Source organism: Podarcis gaigeae (assembly GCF_964106915.1).
Source record: "Podarcis gaigeae genome assembly, chromosome: 6".
Classification (NCBI taxonomy): domain Eukaryota; kingdom Metazoa; phylum Chordata; class Lepidosauria; order Squamata; family Lacertidae; genus Podarcis; species Podarcis gaigeae.
Genome location: NC_139682.1, coordinates 11335910 through 11350779, shown reverse-complemented (window position 1 = coordinate 11350779; position 14870 = coordinate 11335910). Strand labels below are relative to the sequence as shown.

The following is a 14870-nucleotide window of genomic DNA, read 5'->3' as shown; positions in this document are numbered from 1 at the left end:
TGGTTATGACCTATAAAGCTGTACATGGCTTAAGTCAAAGCTATCTGAAAGACCATATTGCGTGTCAAGACCCTGGACCGCCCCCCACTTTTGTGTTGAATAATAACACGTGGACACCATATTTAGGTTAATGGGCAAAATTCAGGCCACAGCTTTGTTACAGAATGTGAGTGGTATTGGCTTAGGCATTGGAATTGAACCGACTATATCTGACTCCTGCCCGCCTGCAGGAAGTCTCACAAGGGTAACCACCAGTAGGGGAGCCCTGCTGATGCACATCAACTAGGATCTCCCCCAGGGTCACCGATAGGGGTCATGCCATGGCCCTAGCCCCCATCTGGGTTTCGGACAGATACCATGCCCCTCAGATTTCTTTAACAGAATACCCTTTAGTATGGAGGGGCAGGTGATGGCCACCCCACCCCTGCCCCGAACAAGGTTTTACCAATGCCTAATTGCCAAATCTTACAAAGTTGTGACGATTGCTATGAGGTAGGCGGAAAACCAAATGGCCAGTGCCAATTTGCCAGGTGGAAATAATACCTACCAGGCCCCTTCAACAGGCGACCAACTGAGGTTCATAGCAAGGCTAATATGATGAATGCATGAAAAGCGGGTGGGAGGGCAGGAGATCCACAGAACAAGAAGGAGATCCCCCTTGCTGCACTGTGGTTTAAAAGGAGTAAGCGACACCCCCGACCAACCAGATTGGTTGGCCGGGGGCCATGACACGGGGCTTCCCCAGCGCCTGCTGTGTGTGGAGGCCACGTGATCTGACCGCAACACCATCCCACTCGGAAGTGGAATGGCTTTCCTTCATACAAACGTGCATGGATTTTGACATCTTCAGAGGAAGTCTTTTTCTCGGTCCTGTCACCCTCACAGTCACACTGGATGGAGATGCAGGAGAGGGCCTTCCTAGTGGTTGCTCCCAGACTTTGGAACTCTCTCCCTGGAGAAGCTAGAGTGGCTCCCTCTTTTTTGTCCTTCCACCAGCAAGTGAAGAACGTCTTGTTCCAACAGGCTTTTGGGAACTGACTGCTTTTCATGAAAGGGCCGGTGCTGTACTTTTTTATTGTAACTATTTGTATGTTTTAAGCAGATTTCATATATGTATATAGTTTTGTTTCTATTAATGTTTACACGATTTTTAAAAATTATTGTTTTTTCTATGCTTTTAGTAACTCTTGTCTTTATCTGTAAACTGCCTTTAATCCCATCAGACACGCCCCCCCCCCCCACACAAATAGGGAGCACCCTGTGGTGCCCAGGAATATGTGAAATAAAGAATAATAATAATGGATAGTGCAGTTGTTGAGTTTCGACCCATCACGCCAAAAATCAGGTGAAGTCATGCCAAAGTCATGTTTTGATCTGCCATCTTGATTCAAAATGGCACCCAGCATGCAAACATCAGTGAAGGTGATCTTCTTCCTCCGAGGGAACCTTCATGCAGAGTTTGGCGACAATATCTCAACAGGTCGCCAAACCTATGCTAAACAAAATGGCCAAAGAGAGGTAAAAGTCATGTTTTAGTTCACTAGCTCCCATTTTGAATTGAAATGACACCCAGCACCCAAACATCTATGAGCCCTCACGCCAAATTTGGCAACTGTGTCTTGAGAGGCACCCAAACCTTTGCCAAAAATGTCACACCAAAGTCACTGCTAAGTCTGCCACCTTGATTCAAAATGGCGGTCAGCATCCAAACATTGACAGTGACCTGTGCCCCCAGCTCAGCAATACCTTCTACCAAGTTTGGTGATGATATCTCGAATGACGGCCAAACCCATGGAGAACAGATGGACAAACCGCGTTCCAAAACATAATTGTGTGTGCATATGTCTGTTGCCCTGGTGTTTGGAATGCCCTCCACAGTAATGCTTTCCTGGCCTCTACTTTGACGTCTTTTGTTGCCAAGCAAAGACTTTGTATGTTACACAGCTCTCATACAGTTCGTTTTAATTGTTGTTTTATAGTTTGACTGTTCTTTTTTTATTGGCGGATGTTGCTGGGATGGAGGTTTCCCCTTGTGTTTTTTATTCCTTCAGTTGTTAGGTTTGATGCTGATTTTTTCTTCTTTTAATTGAAAGCTGCCATGAGAACATATTGCTGAAAGGTTGCTAAAAAATGTGACAAATAAACACGTATGAAGAGGAACTGAAAAGAGTAAAGCTTAATGGCAGGGAAACAAAAATGTCAGGAATAACATGGTGGGTTTTTGGGAGGGTATTTATTTTATTTTTATTTATTTTATTTTATTATTTTATTTTATTTTATTTTATTTTATTTTATTTAAAAAAAAACTTCCTCCATTCCTAATTTCTTCATGGAGTCAAAGCAGTGCATAGCCATGCAGAACATATAATATTTCCTTTATGGAGCTCATAACTATAAAATTAATAGCCTTCAAAGGATGCATTAAGACACCCCATAACTTAGGTTCACAATGGTGGCTTATTCTGTCCCCTGAAAAAAGCTACAGCAATCCAAAAGGCACCGTTAAGCTGGTACACAAAATCTGATCTTGTATTATGTAAATGGACTGGTGGCCCACGCTTGGCTGGGTAATAATGTCCAGATGTCTCTCTAGCCAGGGGCTGACTAATAACAAAAGCAGGTTGGCTGGAAGGGGAGAACTGCCAGCTGGCTGGACTGGTTACTGCTAACTGTAGCGTAAGGTGAAAGCTGGTATTGTTTCACACTCACTGGTTCTGCTCTCAGCCAAATGAGGAGGCAGTGGCTTTTGGAGTCTTTCTGCATTGCTCTCCGAGGTAGTGGCAACTGTTAACTAGATCACTTTAGCCTTTATCTCGGAGAAAAATGCAGTTCTGTCCTAGCCTCTGTCTGCCAATGCCGAGGTCCATAGACAAGGGGTCATCAAACCTGTGATTGTGCACCCGCGATGTCAAGACAGGTGTTGGCCAGCAAGCAGTTGAGGACCGGAGGCACAGAGATGTGATGCTAGGGATTTAAATGAATCCCGTAGCCCAGGGATTGAAAAGGGACTTGTTCTACTGAAGTTGGTTTGGATAAAAGAGCAGGAAGGATTGCCCAAAAAATTTCCCAGAGAGCCAGGTATTCCCAGTGAGGACATGTCAAAATTGTGTGGGTGCATATGCACCATTTTTCAAATTTAGGATGTGCTTCACTATGGGATTTGTAGTGCCCACAGTGCAGACCCACTTGTATTTTGTGGTGTGTGCATCCTGCGGTGAAATGTATATGTATGGATGTTTGAGCAATCTTTGCAAATTCTGGTACATGTTGATCTGAGCCGCACCTTGCATAGGACATAATGGTGGGCATGCTTTCACCTAAGGGCACCAGGTTGGTGACCCCTGACTTGGGCCACATCCAAATATTATGGATTTGCATGGGCTTCTGGAGGCCCTCAAAATTATATATATATATATATATATATATATATATATATATATATATACACACACACACACACATACATACACACACACACATATATATACACACACACACACACACACATATATATATAAATGGTCCAGATCATGGAGAAGCATCATCTAGTCCACCCCAGGTTTATTACAACTGTAGGATCCTGTAGAAAAAGGAAAATGAAATCTCTATGCATGCGTACAATGCTCCCTTTTCTTCTGTTACTTTCATAGCTTGTTCTTTTTACAGAAAAGTGAATGGATCTGGCACTCAGCCCCACCACCAGTTTTGTTCACACAGTTTACTTAGCTTTTGAACACCAGAGAACATGCATAACTTATTTAAACACCATGGGAGAAATTAATGCTATGAGAACACATTGTCAACAAATGAAGATGAAAGAGAGTTATTGTTTTGGTTTGACATGAAGATATTGGGGGTGGAGACAAGGAGGCTTTGTTGAAAGGGAAGGTTTGTGATTCATGTTCGTTCTCATGTAGTCTCTGTACTTTTTGTAATATTATTTTTTATGCTAGATAAATGCACCAGAGTGCAAGCTTGGATTGGTTCCCTGACACTGCAATTCTATGGAGGGCATTCCAGCAAACATGGTTCCCTTCAGAACTCCCTTTCTGACATTGGAGACAGTGCTGTGGATTTCCTCACCTCACCACCACAGAAACATCAAATACTCTGGCTCAACTGACACCGGAGCTTCAATGTCTGTAGGGCCAGATAGTGGTGTCAATGACAGTTTGTGTGGGGATGTTTAGGATAATAGGTAAGGAAATATTTGTTAAGTATTATCCTTCCTCCACTCACACTAGTGAGTGAATTAGTAGAGCAAATCCCCTCTATTCACAGAAGCTGGTTGATTAGATTCGTTTGAATCTTTACAAAATGACTAATCCAATATGGCTTACCCATATAGATTATTCCTGGTCTCCCCTTTTCTCCCTCTTAAAATATAATAAAGACTCACGAGTCTGTCTTTAAAAGTATAACAATTAGTTGACTCACAAGTTGTTCACAGTACACATCCTAGAAGGCAGGCTTTACAACGCGTTGTGTGTTACAAACACAAAATGTGGCTTACGTGCTTTGGGAAGATGGGCCCAAGTGCTGCTGGCTGAGAGCCAGCAGACAGCAAAATTGTTGTTTAATCGTTTAGTCGTGTCCGACTCTTCATGACCCCATGGACCAGAGCACGCCAGGCACTTCTGTCTTCTACTGCCTCCCGTAGTTTGGTCAAACTCATGCTGGTAGCTTCGAGAACACTGTTCCACCATCTCGTCCTCTGTCGTCCCCTTCTCCTTGTGCTCTCGATCTTTCGCAACATGAGGGTCTTTTCCAGGGAGTCTTCCCTTCTCATGAGGTGGCCAAAGTATTGGAGCCTCAGCTTCAGGATCTGTCCTTCCAGTGAGCACTCAGGGCTGATTTCCTTCAGAATGGAGAGGTTTGATCTTCTTGCAGTCCATGGGACTCTCAAGAGTCTCCTCCAGCGCCATAATTCAAAAGCATCAATTCTTCGGCGATCAGCCTTCTTTATGGTCCAGCTCTCACTTCCATACCTCACTACTGGGAAAACCATAGCTTTTACTATACAGACCTTAGTTGGCAAGGTGATGTCTCTACTTTTTAAACAAAAAAAGTAGACAGCAAAATGGATGAGTCTTAACTGAGAGTTGACTCGAATTGAGACAAAACGGCTGTGTGACTCTGCTTTTATGGAGTCTCACTCATCTGCTGAATGACTTACAGCAGGAACAGAAAGTTACACATCCCCCTGTCTCCGTCCACTCTAGAAAGTGAAGCATGTTGTAATTGACTGTACTGGTGTAACACACCCCACAGTTAGTGTCATGCTGGTGAAGGATTGGGAAACAGCTTGGATCCCAAAATCATGTCCCTAAACCAGGGAAAGAGTTAGAGCTACCTAGAAGCTGATGACAGAAATTTTAAAAATTAGAGGCAGTGATATGCCATTTGACTCACTGGTTATCTTACTAGGATTTTTAAAGGGCACAGTGCTACCCGAGAATGCGGAAATGGTCACTCATATTTCGACTGCAGCACAATTGACCATTCTTTTAAAAAAGGGACGAAGACAACCCCACCACTGGTTTTTGAAACTGAACTCACACATCTGGAAGAGATAAACAGAGGAGAGACTCCAACATAATAATTCATTGATAAATGGAGTCTTTCATTCAAACCCAGAATGTATTGAATGAAAGTGATGCAGCTCAACCTTAGTCTCTTTTGGGATGGATCTGAGTTGCATGCCATTGGGGAGATTTGATCTATGTTATCTATAATTAAATATGTCACTGTGGTTTGGCATACACTGCTCATATTCTATTCTATTTTTTTTCATTATCAGTAATGCTTAGGTAGGGCAAATTATGTTGGTGATGCGCTGGTGCAATTGCTATTTTGCATGTTTCGTAATTCGGAAACCATGGAAAGAAAAAGGAAAGGAAAAAACCCTGTGAAATGCAATACAATTGCTTTTCATCCATAGAGCATATGATGCTATCATGGGTGCTGTAGTATATAGAGCCTGCATAGAAGATATTAACATATCAAGGACTTCGTAATCCCCTCTGACCCTATGGTGCTGCTCCCAATAACTGTATTCAACTTTAAACATCTGCAGACGGGTATGTATGTGTATAATGTATGCAGTCTGCGTGCTTTGAATCCTTGCATGAAAGATCACTGCCTGGGTCTTCCTTGACTTTTCCACCTGCTCTGCAATGCCTTTCATTTCCTCTATGATACCCTATCCTCTACTGCAGGGATGAGGAATCTGTAACCCTCCCGATATTGTTCAGCTGCACCTCCCATCCGTCCTGAGCAACGTGAGCAGGGATGCTGGGAGTTGTATCCATGAGGGTCCCCATCTCTGTTGTACTGACTTCTGCAGCATATGTGTTAGCAAGCTCACCATAAGTATTATCTACTAAAAAAAAAAATGTTTAATGGGATGTTTAGTCTGGCAAAAGAGATGGTATCTGTGAAATATGCAAGGGACACTTGGCAGATGTATAATCTGTAACTTAAAAAAACGAAACAAAATACCTTGATACCTACAACATACCCCTAAGAGGCAAATCAAGGATAGGGATTGAAAATAGAGACTGCCCCTGGTAAATGGGAGAATTCCAGCTTATTCAGAAGCACAGTTGCTTGAAGGTGGGATGTGGTCACCTCATGCACCTGGACCAGGTGGGAAGCAGAGAGACACTTGTATTTACCCACTTCCAGTGCAAACTGTGGGGTTGATATTGCCTAGTGTGATAAGAAATCTTGCAAGCAGCACATCCCAGTGTCCTTTGGGCTTGGAAAGAGCATAGTTGAAGGAAATTTCCCTTTGGGTCCTATGGTGCATTTCCAGCCCAATATATCTCAGCAATGAGAAACATCTGATCAATACATATAAGTAAGCCAGCTCCCCTTGCAAGGAAATTATTTAGTTCTATTTATTTCATTTTTAGAAAAAGCACAATAGGCTTCTAGCATCCCACTAAGTTCTCCCCTCACTACTTGGAGCTGAAAACTGGAAGCATGATGGAAAACAGTGTGATATCACACTTCTTTCCTCTTTGTATGGTGATGGAGAGGACCAAGCCAGTGGGCGAGGAGGGGAGACCCTTTTGAAAATGTCCAAATTGGCCCCTTAGCTTCAGTGCACACAGCCAACCTCAAAGTCTGGTTGGCAATCTATGCTAATGTCAGAAAACCTCATTACAAGTGACAAAGAGTTATGTTCCACTCACTAGCCATCAAATATTTCTGAAAGAATGAAAGGACCAGGATGGTCTTGCTGAGCCGATACTAATTATTTCTGCATCCAGAGGGCTTTGGGAGTCATGTTAATTCTCAAGTCTCTCTTTAGCCCACATACATTCCCTGGTGTAAACTTGCCAGAGCACAAATTATTTTACCGTCCCTTCGTAATTTGTCTCTCACTCTTGCATGCCAATTATCAAAACTGACCTAAGCTTCTGCTCTCTCAAGATCCCCCAGCTGGGAATTGCAAACTGATTTTTAAAAGGGGTCCGTTCCATGGAGCAAATGTGGATTGTTTAGGTCTCGTGGATGCATAAATGCATGTCGAGCTCCTGGGTGCCCTTTTACATTTCCTGGTGCCACTTATTAATGAGTATATTCAAGAAGAGGATTAAGCACGGGTGCTAGAAAAGCTCAAAATGTAAGAGGAAGGAGATAAGCACAGACAAGCAAGACTTTGTACTCTTAAGATTTGGAAAGCATTTAGCACCTGTGTTGTAAATCTGTTGCCATATTACTAGGAGGGCAGTGGTAGGAAACTGCCTGATAGCAATTCAGACTTAACTGCCCATCAAACCCAACATTGTTAGTCCTGACTTAGACTCCTCAAACTCTCAGACAGGTCTTTCACATCATCTGCTACATCAGACATGAGAAACACACCCCTCCATGTGTAACTCCAATAATCCCTGACCACTGTCCATTCTGTTTGGAAGAGATGGGAGCTGGAATCTGATAACAGCCAGGGACCGCAGTTTCCCCAACCCAGTGCTATGTGATAGTTTTACCTGGAGATATCAGGTAGTGAACCTGGAATCTTCTGCCAGTAAGACACATGCTTGATTTTTTAGCCTGCAGTTCTTCCCCTTACAGAAGTTGTGGTCTCATAACTAGCACATTTGGTTTATAAATATGAGATTTGTATTGAAAGTACAGCTGTAACACCCCTGGGTGAAATTCAACAAATGATTTTCACTTGGACTCAATCCTTATATTTGATGTGGGAACCATGATGACACCCTTTCATAGAATCATAGAATTGTGGAGTTGGGAGGGACCCTCAGGATCATCTAGTCCAACCCCCTTCAATGCAGAAATATGCAGCTGTCCCATACGGGGATCGAATCTGCAACCTTGGCATTATCAGCACCAAGAAACAGCTCAGGGCAAGTTCAGAAATGGAGGAATGATTCTGATTTGGTTTCCCGGGGCTTCAGAGCCAATGCCCCTCTTCTCAAGTGAGCTTGAAGCCTTGAATCTCCTTAAAGAAAGAAGCCCAGTTAAGCCATATGGGTTGTATGGCCACAGGTTTTTGCTTAAATCAGGATGGCAAATGCAAAATCACACAGTCTAGAAGAAAACACGAACACCATCTAAATCTGCATTTTGTTTCCCCTAAACATAAACTGAGAAGGGCATGACTGGGTAGTGGAGAGATTTTGAGTTCATGGGGGAGGGGGGAATTCATAAAGACAGGGGGGGCTTTCGCCTGAACTTTGGCCTGCCCCTTAAGGCACCCTGGTTCTCTAAAATGAGGAGGAGCCTAGAAGATACGAACAGGAGTCAGACACTCATAAGGCCTCAATTCATTTCCAATGCTTATGGAGCAAGTCACACACTAGGAGCTCTCCTTGGTCCTGAAGCAGGCAGCATCCCTTGCTCCCTGTGGACTTCTCTGTGATACCAGAACAGGACAAGCAGACAGAAGCCATTGTCCTGTTGATCAGAACCTTCCCTTGACCTAGATGTGGCCCTGTATCAATGGGGAGTGGGAAAATTTAATTGGGGTTGAGCTGGTGAGCGGAGAGTGCAATTCTGCTGGGTGGTGCTTCACAAGTGCTTTCCCTGTGGGGAACATGCTTGCCAAGTTGCAAGCACACTTCAGTCAGAAGAACTGAGCCTTCCATACAATCCTGTCGGGTGCTCCTTGTGAAGCACCCTGCAGTTAGCAGGACTGAATCCTCCACTCACTAGCTGGTGAGTGTCGGATTCAATCCTACACAGAGTGACTGTGTGCATGTGTTCCCCTGCTGGTAACAGGAGTGCACAATTAAAGCATTGCTCTTTGCAGAGGCTGCCTACCTCACCTTTTTCTCTGCTTGACATTCCACCCCCTGATTTTGCCTGCATAGTTCTGGGAGGCCTGGCACTCTTTGATTTGGTATTTAGCTGCATCTGGTTCATAAGCCAAAGTCATGTCAATAATAATAATAATAATAATAATAATAATAATAATAATAATATACTGCCAATCACAAGGGCTAATGTTGCACATTTACATTCATTTCTCCACTTCAAGAGGGTGCTGAGCCCTTGGCACACATGGTCCCATGGTGCTTAGTAGGCTAGGTGCCAAATTAAATACATGAGGTTCCCATTTTAAGGACCAGAACCACTGACGAAAGACCACACACATAATCATGCCAATCACAGTTTTTACAGTCATCATTTGGAGATATCTGTGTGGAAGTAAATATAGTTTGAAGCAGAGCTCCAAGATGTACCGATCTTCTTTTGGACCCTCCTTTCTACCTAGTGTCCACCAGATGATGGATCTCTTTAGACAGCATTCAGACTGCCTGAATCTCATTCCATGATGACTGCAAATAAGTCAGCAGTGCTTTAAAATTCCAGGCTAGCGAGGAACTTAATACTGCGTAATGGACCCAGACCTACCACTGGTAACGCCAGGGGTGTTTTCAACTTGTTTCATTTCGTCCCTGTGATTTATTATATTTATTAGGAATCTGCAGATTTTATCCTCCAAGGGGCTGATAAAGCTTCCTGCAGTTGGCATAATGAAGACAATCCGTCGTGGAAGAAGGCTTGATTGTCTAATGACAGCTCCATACGTGTGGAAAAATGAAGTTGTCAATAGGAGTGCCGCTCGCTTTTGTAATGCAGAAATGTTTGCTTCATTGTAATAACAAAAATACACCCCACCCCCCACAGACCCAGTTATTTCTCAACCCAAATGAGCCTCAACGTGGTCCCAAGGAGTTGATTTTTCCTTACATGCATTGCATTGTTGCTTTGTCTTCCTTTTTTTTTTGTAAATGAAACTAAGCAAAATCAAAACAATACCTGTTTTCCTCCCCCCCCCCCCTTCCAAATCAGCAGAAAGGAAAGAAGAACGCGTCAGCAGACCTCCTGCAGCAGCCGAGCGACACTCTCCTGCCCTGGCGCCATCAGCAGAATTCTCATGGGCTGAGGCGGCAGAAGCGAGACTGGGTCATCCCGCCGATCAACGTGCCAGAAAATTCGAGAGGACCCTTCCCACAGCAGCTGGTTAGGGTGAGTGGGACGGCTGAATAATGGATACCCATGATTGATTGTCGGTCCGATGGCACCCTGCACATTTCCCAAAGCTTGTTTGAGGTGTCGTTTTCAGAGAGGAAGCTCATTTCTCCAACGCTGAAGGCCAAACTCGGTGCGACTTTAGCAGTATACCTGTGCCTTTAAGTGGGTTTTGTTTTTTAACACAGGGATGGGGAACTTATTTCCAGCTCAAGGGCCACGTTCCATTCTGGGCGGCCTTCCAAGGGCCACATGGCAGTGCTGAGAAGGGCCAGAGGCCAAAGTTGGTGGAGCAATGAGTGTGCATTTTTCCTTTGTACAGTGGGCTAGTTTCCTCCATATGGGCAAGTGAAATGCATAATCAGAGTTGAAGGACGCACGCCAGCCTGGAAGAGGGGAACTCAACAAGGATGCAAAGCAGCACCAGTGGTGGGTGCTTTTTTGACCTAGGAGTGTCCTGAGGGCCAGATAACGAGACATGGAGGGCCACATTTGTCCCCCTGGCCTGAGGTTCCCCTTCCATAACTTAACACAAATTGCTGCTTCAGGAAGGGTGATCCATATTGAGACACTAGCAAGAGGATGAGGGAGGGGTCCTTAGCTCTCCCCACACACACCTTGCTGTGATCCAGATCAGGGCCATAGCAAAGGGGCCAGCAGTAAAAGCCCCTTTACCCCCATGTCAGGGTCCTGATCCATCAGGCTGGCAATTTGTGTGACAGCATACAGACCTGTACTTAAAGGCACAGTGAGACGTTTAATGTAATATGTAGTTTTGTCGTGAGTCAGGAGATGGCTGGCTGTGTTTTGGAGATAGGCTGTTTGCAATTCCAAGTGGTGCGCCATATTTTTGTAGATCCTCAGAGCTGTAAGTACCGTTGTATTATTACCATTCTTTGCATTTGTATACAGCTTCTCCACACAGAGACACCCTAAGCAGAGCACGTCTCAAGATCAGTGGTACAGGAACAGGAACACTTATCAAAGCACATTTGCAGTGAATCTGTAATGCTCTGTTACCCCAGGGAAGCTGTAGCCATTCAGCTGAAGTTCTGCACTCTGATCCAAGGCTAGTGGTTACATGGGGTGGGGGAGAGACACTCTGCACATGCTTAGAGGCATTATGGATTCTGTTATTACCTTACATGCTCCAGAACCAAATCCCATCACGGACTCCTCTTTTTCTTACTTGCTTACTATCCACCCACTTTTATTTTTGATGTTTAATTGTTTTTTATATGGTGACGACAGTGAACATGACATTTTACACAGTACAAGGGGACAGGCAGTGGCAGAGCCTATGCCTCTGCTGCCCAGGGTGGGCGCACTCCTGAGGGGCATGGGGTGTGGAGGGTGCCCTCCCTGGCGTACAATAGCCACTTGGGTGCATGGAGAAGTGCAGACACCCTGCAGCCAGGATTAGAGTGAGCTGCCCATGGGGGCAGAGCAAGCCTCCAATGCGGACATTCAGCACATCACTCGCCCTTGGCTGCCAAATGTCACCCCCCTCAGTGAAGACACCCGGGGTGGTCTGCCCCCACCACATCCCCCTTCCTCCACCCCTGGAGACAGGTCCCTCCATATAGGCACTTAGAGTTCAAAAGCCAGCATGGTTTGTTATGATAAAATCTGTTGAAACCTTAATAAAAATCTTTAAAAAACAAAAAACAAAAGCCAGCATGGTGGAAAAAACAGAAGGAGGGAATGCATGGCTGAAGTAGAAAGCAATATAATAAATAATAATATTTTTATTATTTGTACCCCACCCATCTGCATTTGTTTCAGTTGATTGTGCTTAGCCATGGTTATAGGCTGCACTGCAGCTCAAGGACTCATTCCAGGTTAGGAGGAAATGCTCAAGAAGGATGCAAAGTGGGGCAGTGGTGAGGGGTGATGCCTGGGAAGAGGAGTGTGTGGCTGGGGAGGGTGTATGTGGCCTGGGGAGCGCCATACTCAACCTCAGGCCTGAGGTTTCTCCCAAAGCTTTTGGCCTCCTCTGTTCCTTGCCTTTCATTGTCAGCTGCTCCTCTTTTGCTTAGCTCCTTCGGTTCCCAGAGAGGCATTTGCCAGCTGGCACTCATAGCATTACTCACCCTTGTTAATTGGCCCTGTTTGATGGCTCATCCCAACAAACTTCCCACTAGGTGCATAGTTGTCAAAACTCTGTAACTGGCCATTACCCCCTTCAGCAAGTTAGAAAGTTTGTGATCATTCCATGACATCAGCATCACTAATGGTGCGCTTGGAAATGACAGGCTACAAGCAGAGACTTTTAAGTTATAGTCCAGTTCACTTACAAGAAGACGGCACAGGGAAGTTTGAATGACGCAGAGTACATATGGATATGTTTGCTGTCAGTAGCCAAACAGAAACCCACGCCGTGTATCTTGCATCTACCAGGCTTTCTATTTTGGAAGCAAAAAAACAACCTCCCAAACAAATATTGTGTAAAACAAATGAAGGAAGAAGTAAAAGCCACCGGCAAACATTTTGTCAAGTTGTCCTCTGGAAGAAAATTGCAACGTAATTGCAAGAAATTTTAGAAAATAATTGGACAAAATGAGGGTGCATCATTTGCATGCCTTGTCAGAAAACAATACTTCCCGAGTCCTTTCCAAGATTAAAATGAATGCTGTCATTACCTGCTCCATACTGATTAGCCATTGCCTCGCTAAGCACATGACACTCGCAAGCGAAAAGTGGTTTGTTAAATCCCTCCGAGGTACGCGCAGTCTTGATAACATAAATTACATCTGAAAATGTATACTCTCCTTAACCCAATGCATTTCCTGGATGACACATGAAATATAACTGGGGTGTCTTGAGTGCTAGAGGCCGACTCACACAGCCTTCTTTCTGCCTTCCCCCATGGCCCCTGGAGAGCCACTGGGACAAAAGATCACATGGCGATGTGGTCATTCCAGGAAGCGCTCCCAGGCTGGAAGCCCGTTTAAAAAGAGACACTGTGAATGTCCTCAAGGAATTCATTGGGAAAGAGAAAAGGCCAGGTCACCTCATAAGGGTGATAAGATAAATGACACCTTGCTCACATCCCTTTTCTAGCCACCCATTTTGGAGGCATGTTTGCTTCGCCTCCAGCTCCAATCCTATTGAATGGTAAAAACAAACCAAAACAAAAACTCAAAAACACAACATTAGCCAGTGCTGCTTAGAGCTCTACCACCATGGCTCTTCTGCTTTGGTCCACTGCCAGAGGAGGGTCCCCACCAAAGGACACTTTACCCATGGAACCTGACCCTCTCACCCTTCCATCACACAAACCATCTGTAGGGAGGGAGGAAGACCATGCAATCGTCAGTACCTGGCAGTGTCCTGGCAGCTCCCTTAAGCCACATGTAGAAGATGAAAAGGCTGGGCAAGTCAGGCTTCCCTTTCCTAGCAGGGACTGCAGCTATCTAATGGTCAACAAAAGCTCCTAGGAAGCATGCCATGGCTGGAGACCTTGTATAGCTTCCCACATTCTGGGTAGGATTGGTGTCTGATCTTGCCAACCATTCCAGTTTGATGCAGTAATAGTCTCTGCTCACCCATAAATTTAAAAAAAAAAAACACAAAGAAGGGAAATAATTGAACAGGAGCTTATAATGCAATAGCAGTGCCTCCATTTTGGAATGGTTAACATTTGCATTTCCATCTTTGGTGAGTCAGGAACAAGAAGACACTAGGCCTCTTTGGGCATTAGGACCATGTGGAGACAAGTGTTCTAGCCTGCCTTACTTTGTCATCATTCCCATCTCATGGAGCACACCTGTGTTAAGCAAGGGGCTTCCTGGATGTGCAGAGGCTCTCTGGGAAATTTGGAACCCTGGAAAGCCAGAGTTGTGAAATGCGCAGGGAACGTCCATGGATTCTCCTCCTTCACAAAAGCAGCCTCCGTGAGTAGAGGGTGATGGGAATGATGATAGTGGAGGGGTGCAGCTCGTATTGTTCTCCCCACTTCCAACCCCCCCCCCCCCATGTGTTGTTGTTTTAAGCACTGGATCCTATCTTCCCAAAAGGGCTAATATGATGATAACTTGGGAGTGTGGATTGAAGAACTTTCAGATTTGAAAATAAGGGACCAGCAGCCTCACCTGTCCTGGTGGCAGTCTATCTGATATCTAACAATCAAGGATAGCAGCGGGAAGCAGCGGGAAACGGTGCTGGAATAAGGGAATTTCCTGCAAAAAAAGGGAAGGTTGACAGCTATGAGAATACTGATGAAGCATCTTTAAAAACAAAAATCAGTTTAAATAGTTAAATTATCAGTATCCAAACTTAAATTTTGAGAAGCCGACACATACTCAGAGTCTGATTGGAGTACAAGTTGAAATTGTCATGGTTAGTGTAGCGCAGAACTC

At 44.6% G+C, this 14870-nt stretch overlaps 1 protein-coding gene across 8 annotated transcripts in view; it reads left to right on the top strand.

Annotated features, from left to right (window-relative positions):
- CDH4 (cadherin 4) overlaps window positions 1-14870 on the top strand; it is a 796373-nt gene that overhangs the window by 487461 nt on the left and 294042 nt on the right. For 5 of the 8 annotated variants that reach the window (XM_083744196.1, XM_083744194.1, XM_083744191.1 and 2 more), the window contains one exon: window positions 10330-10506. In XM_083744196.1, the coding sequence (XP_083600322.1) occupies window positions 10330-10506 (177 nt within the window). The remainder of the gene's footprint in view (window positions 1-10329; window positions 10507-14870) is intronic. The other 3 variants (XM_083744192.1, XM_083744197.1, XM_083744195.1) reach the window with 1 other exon arrangement.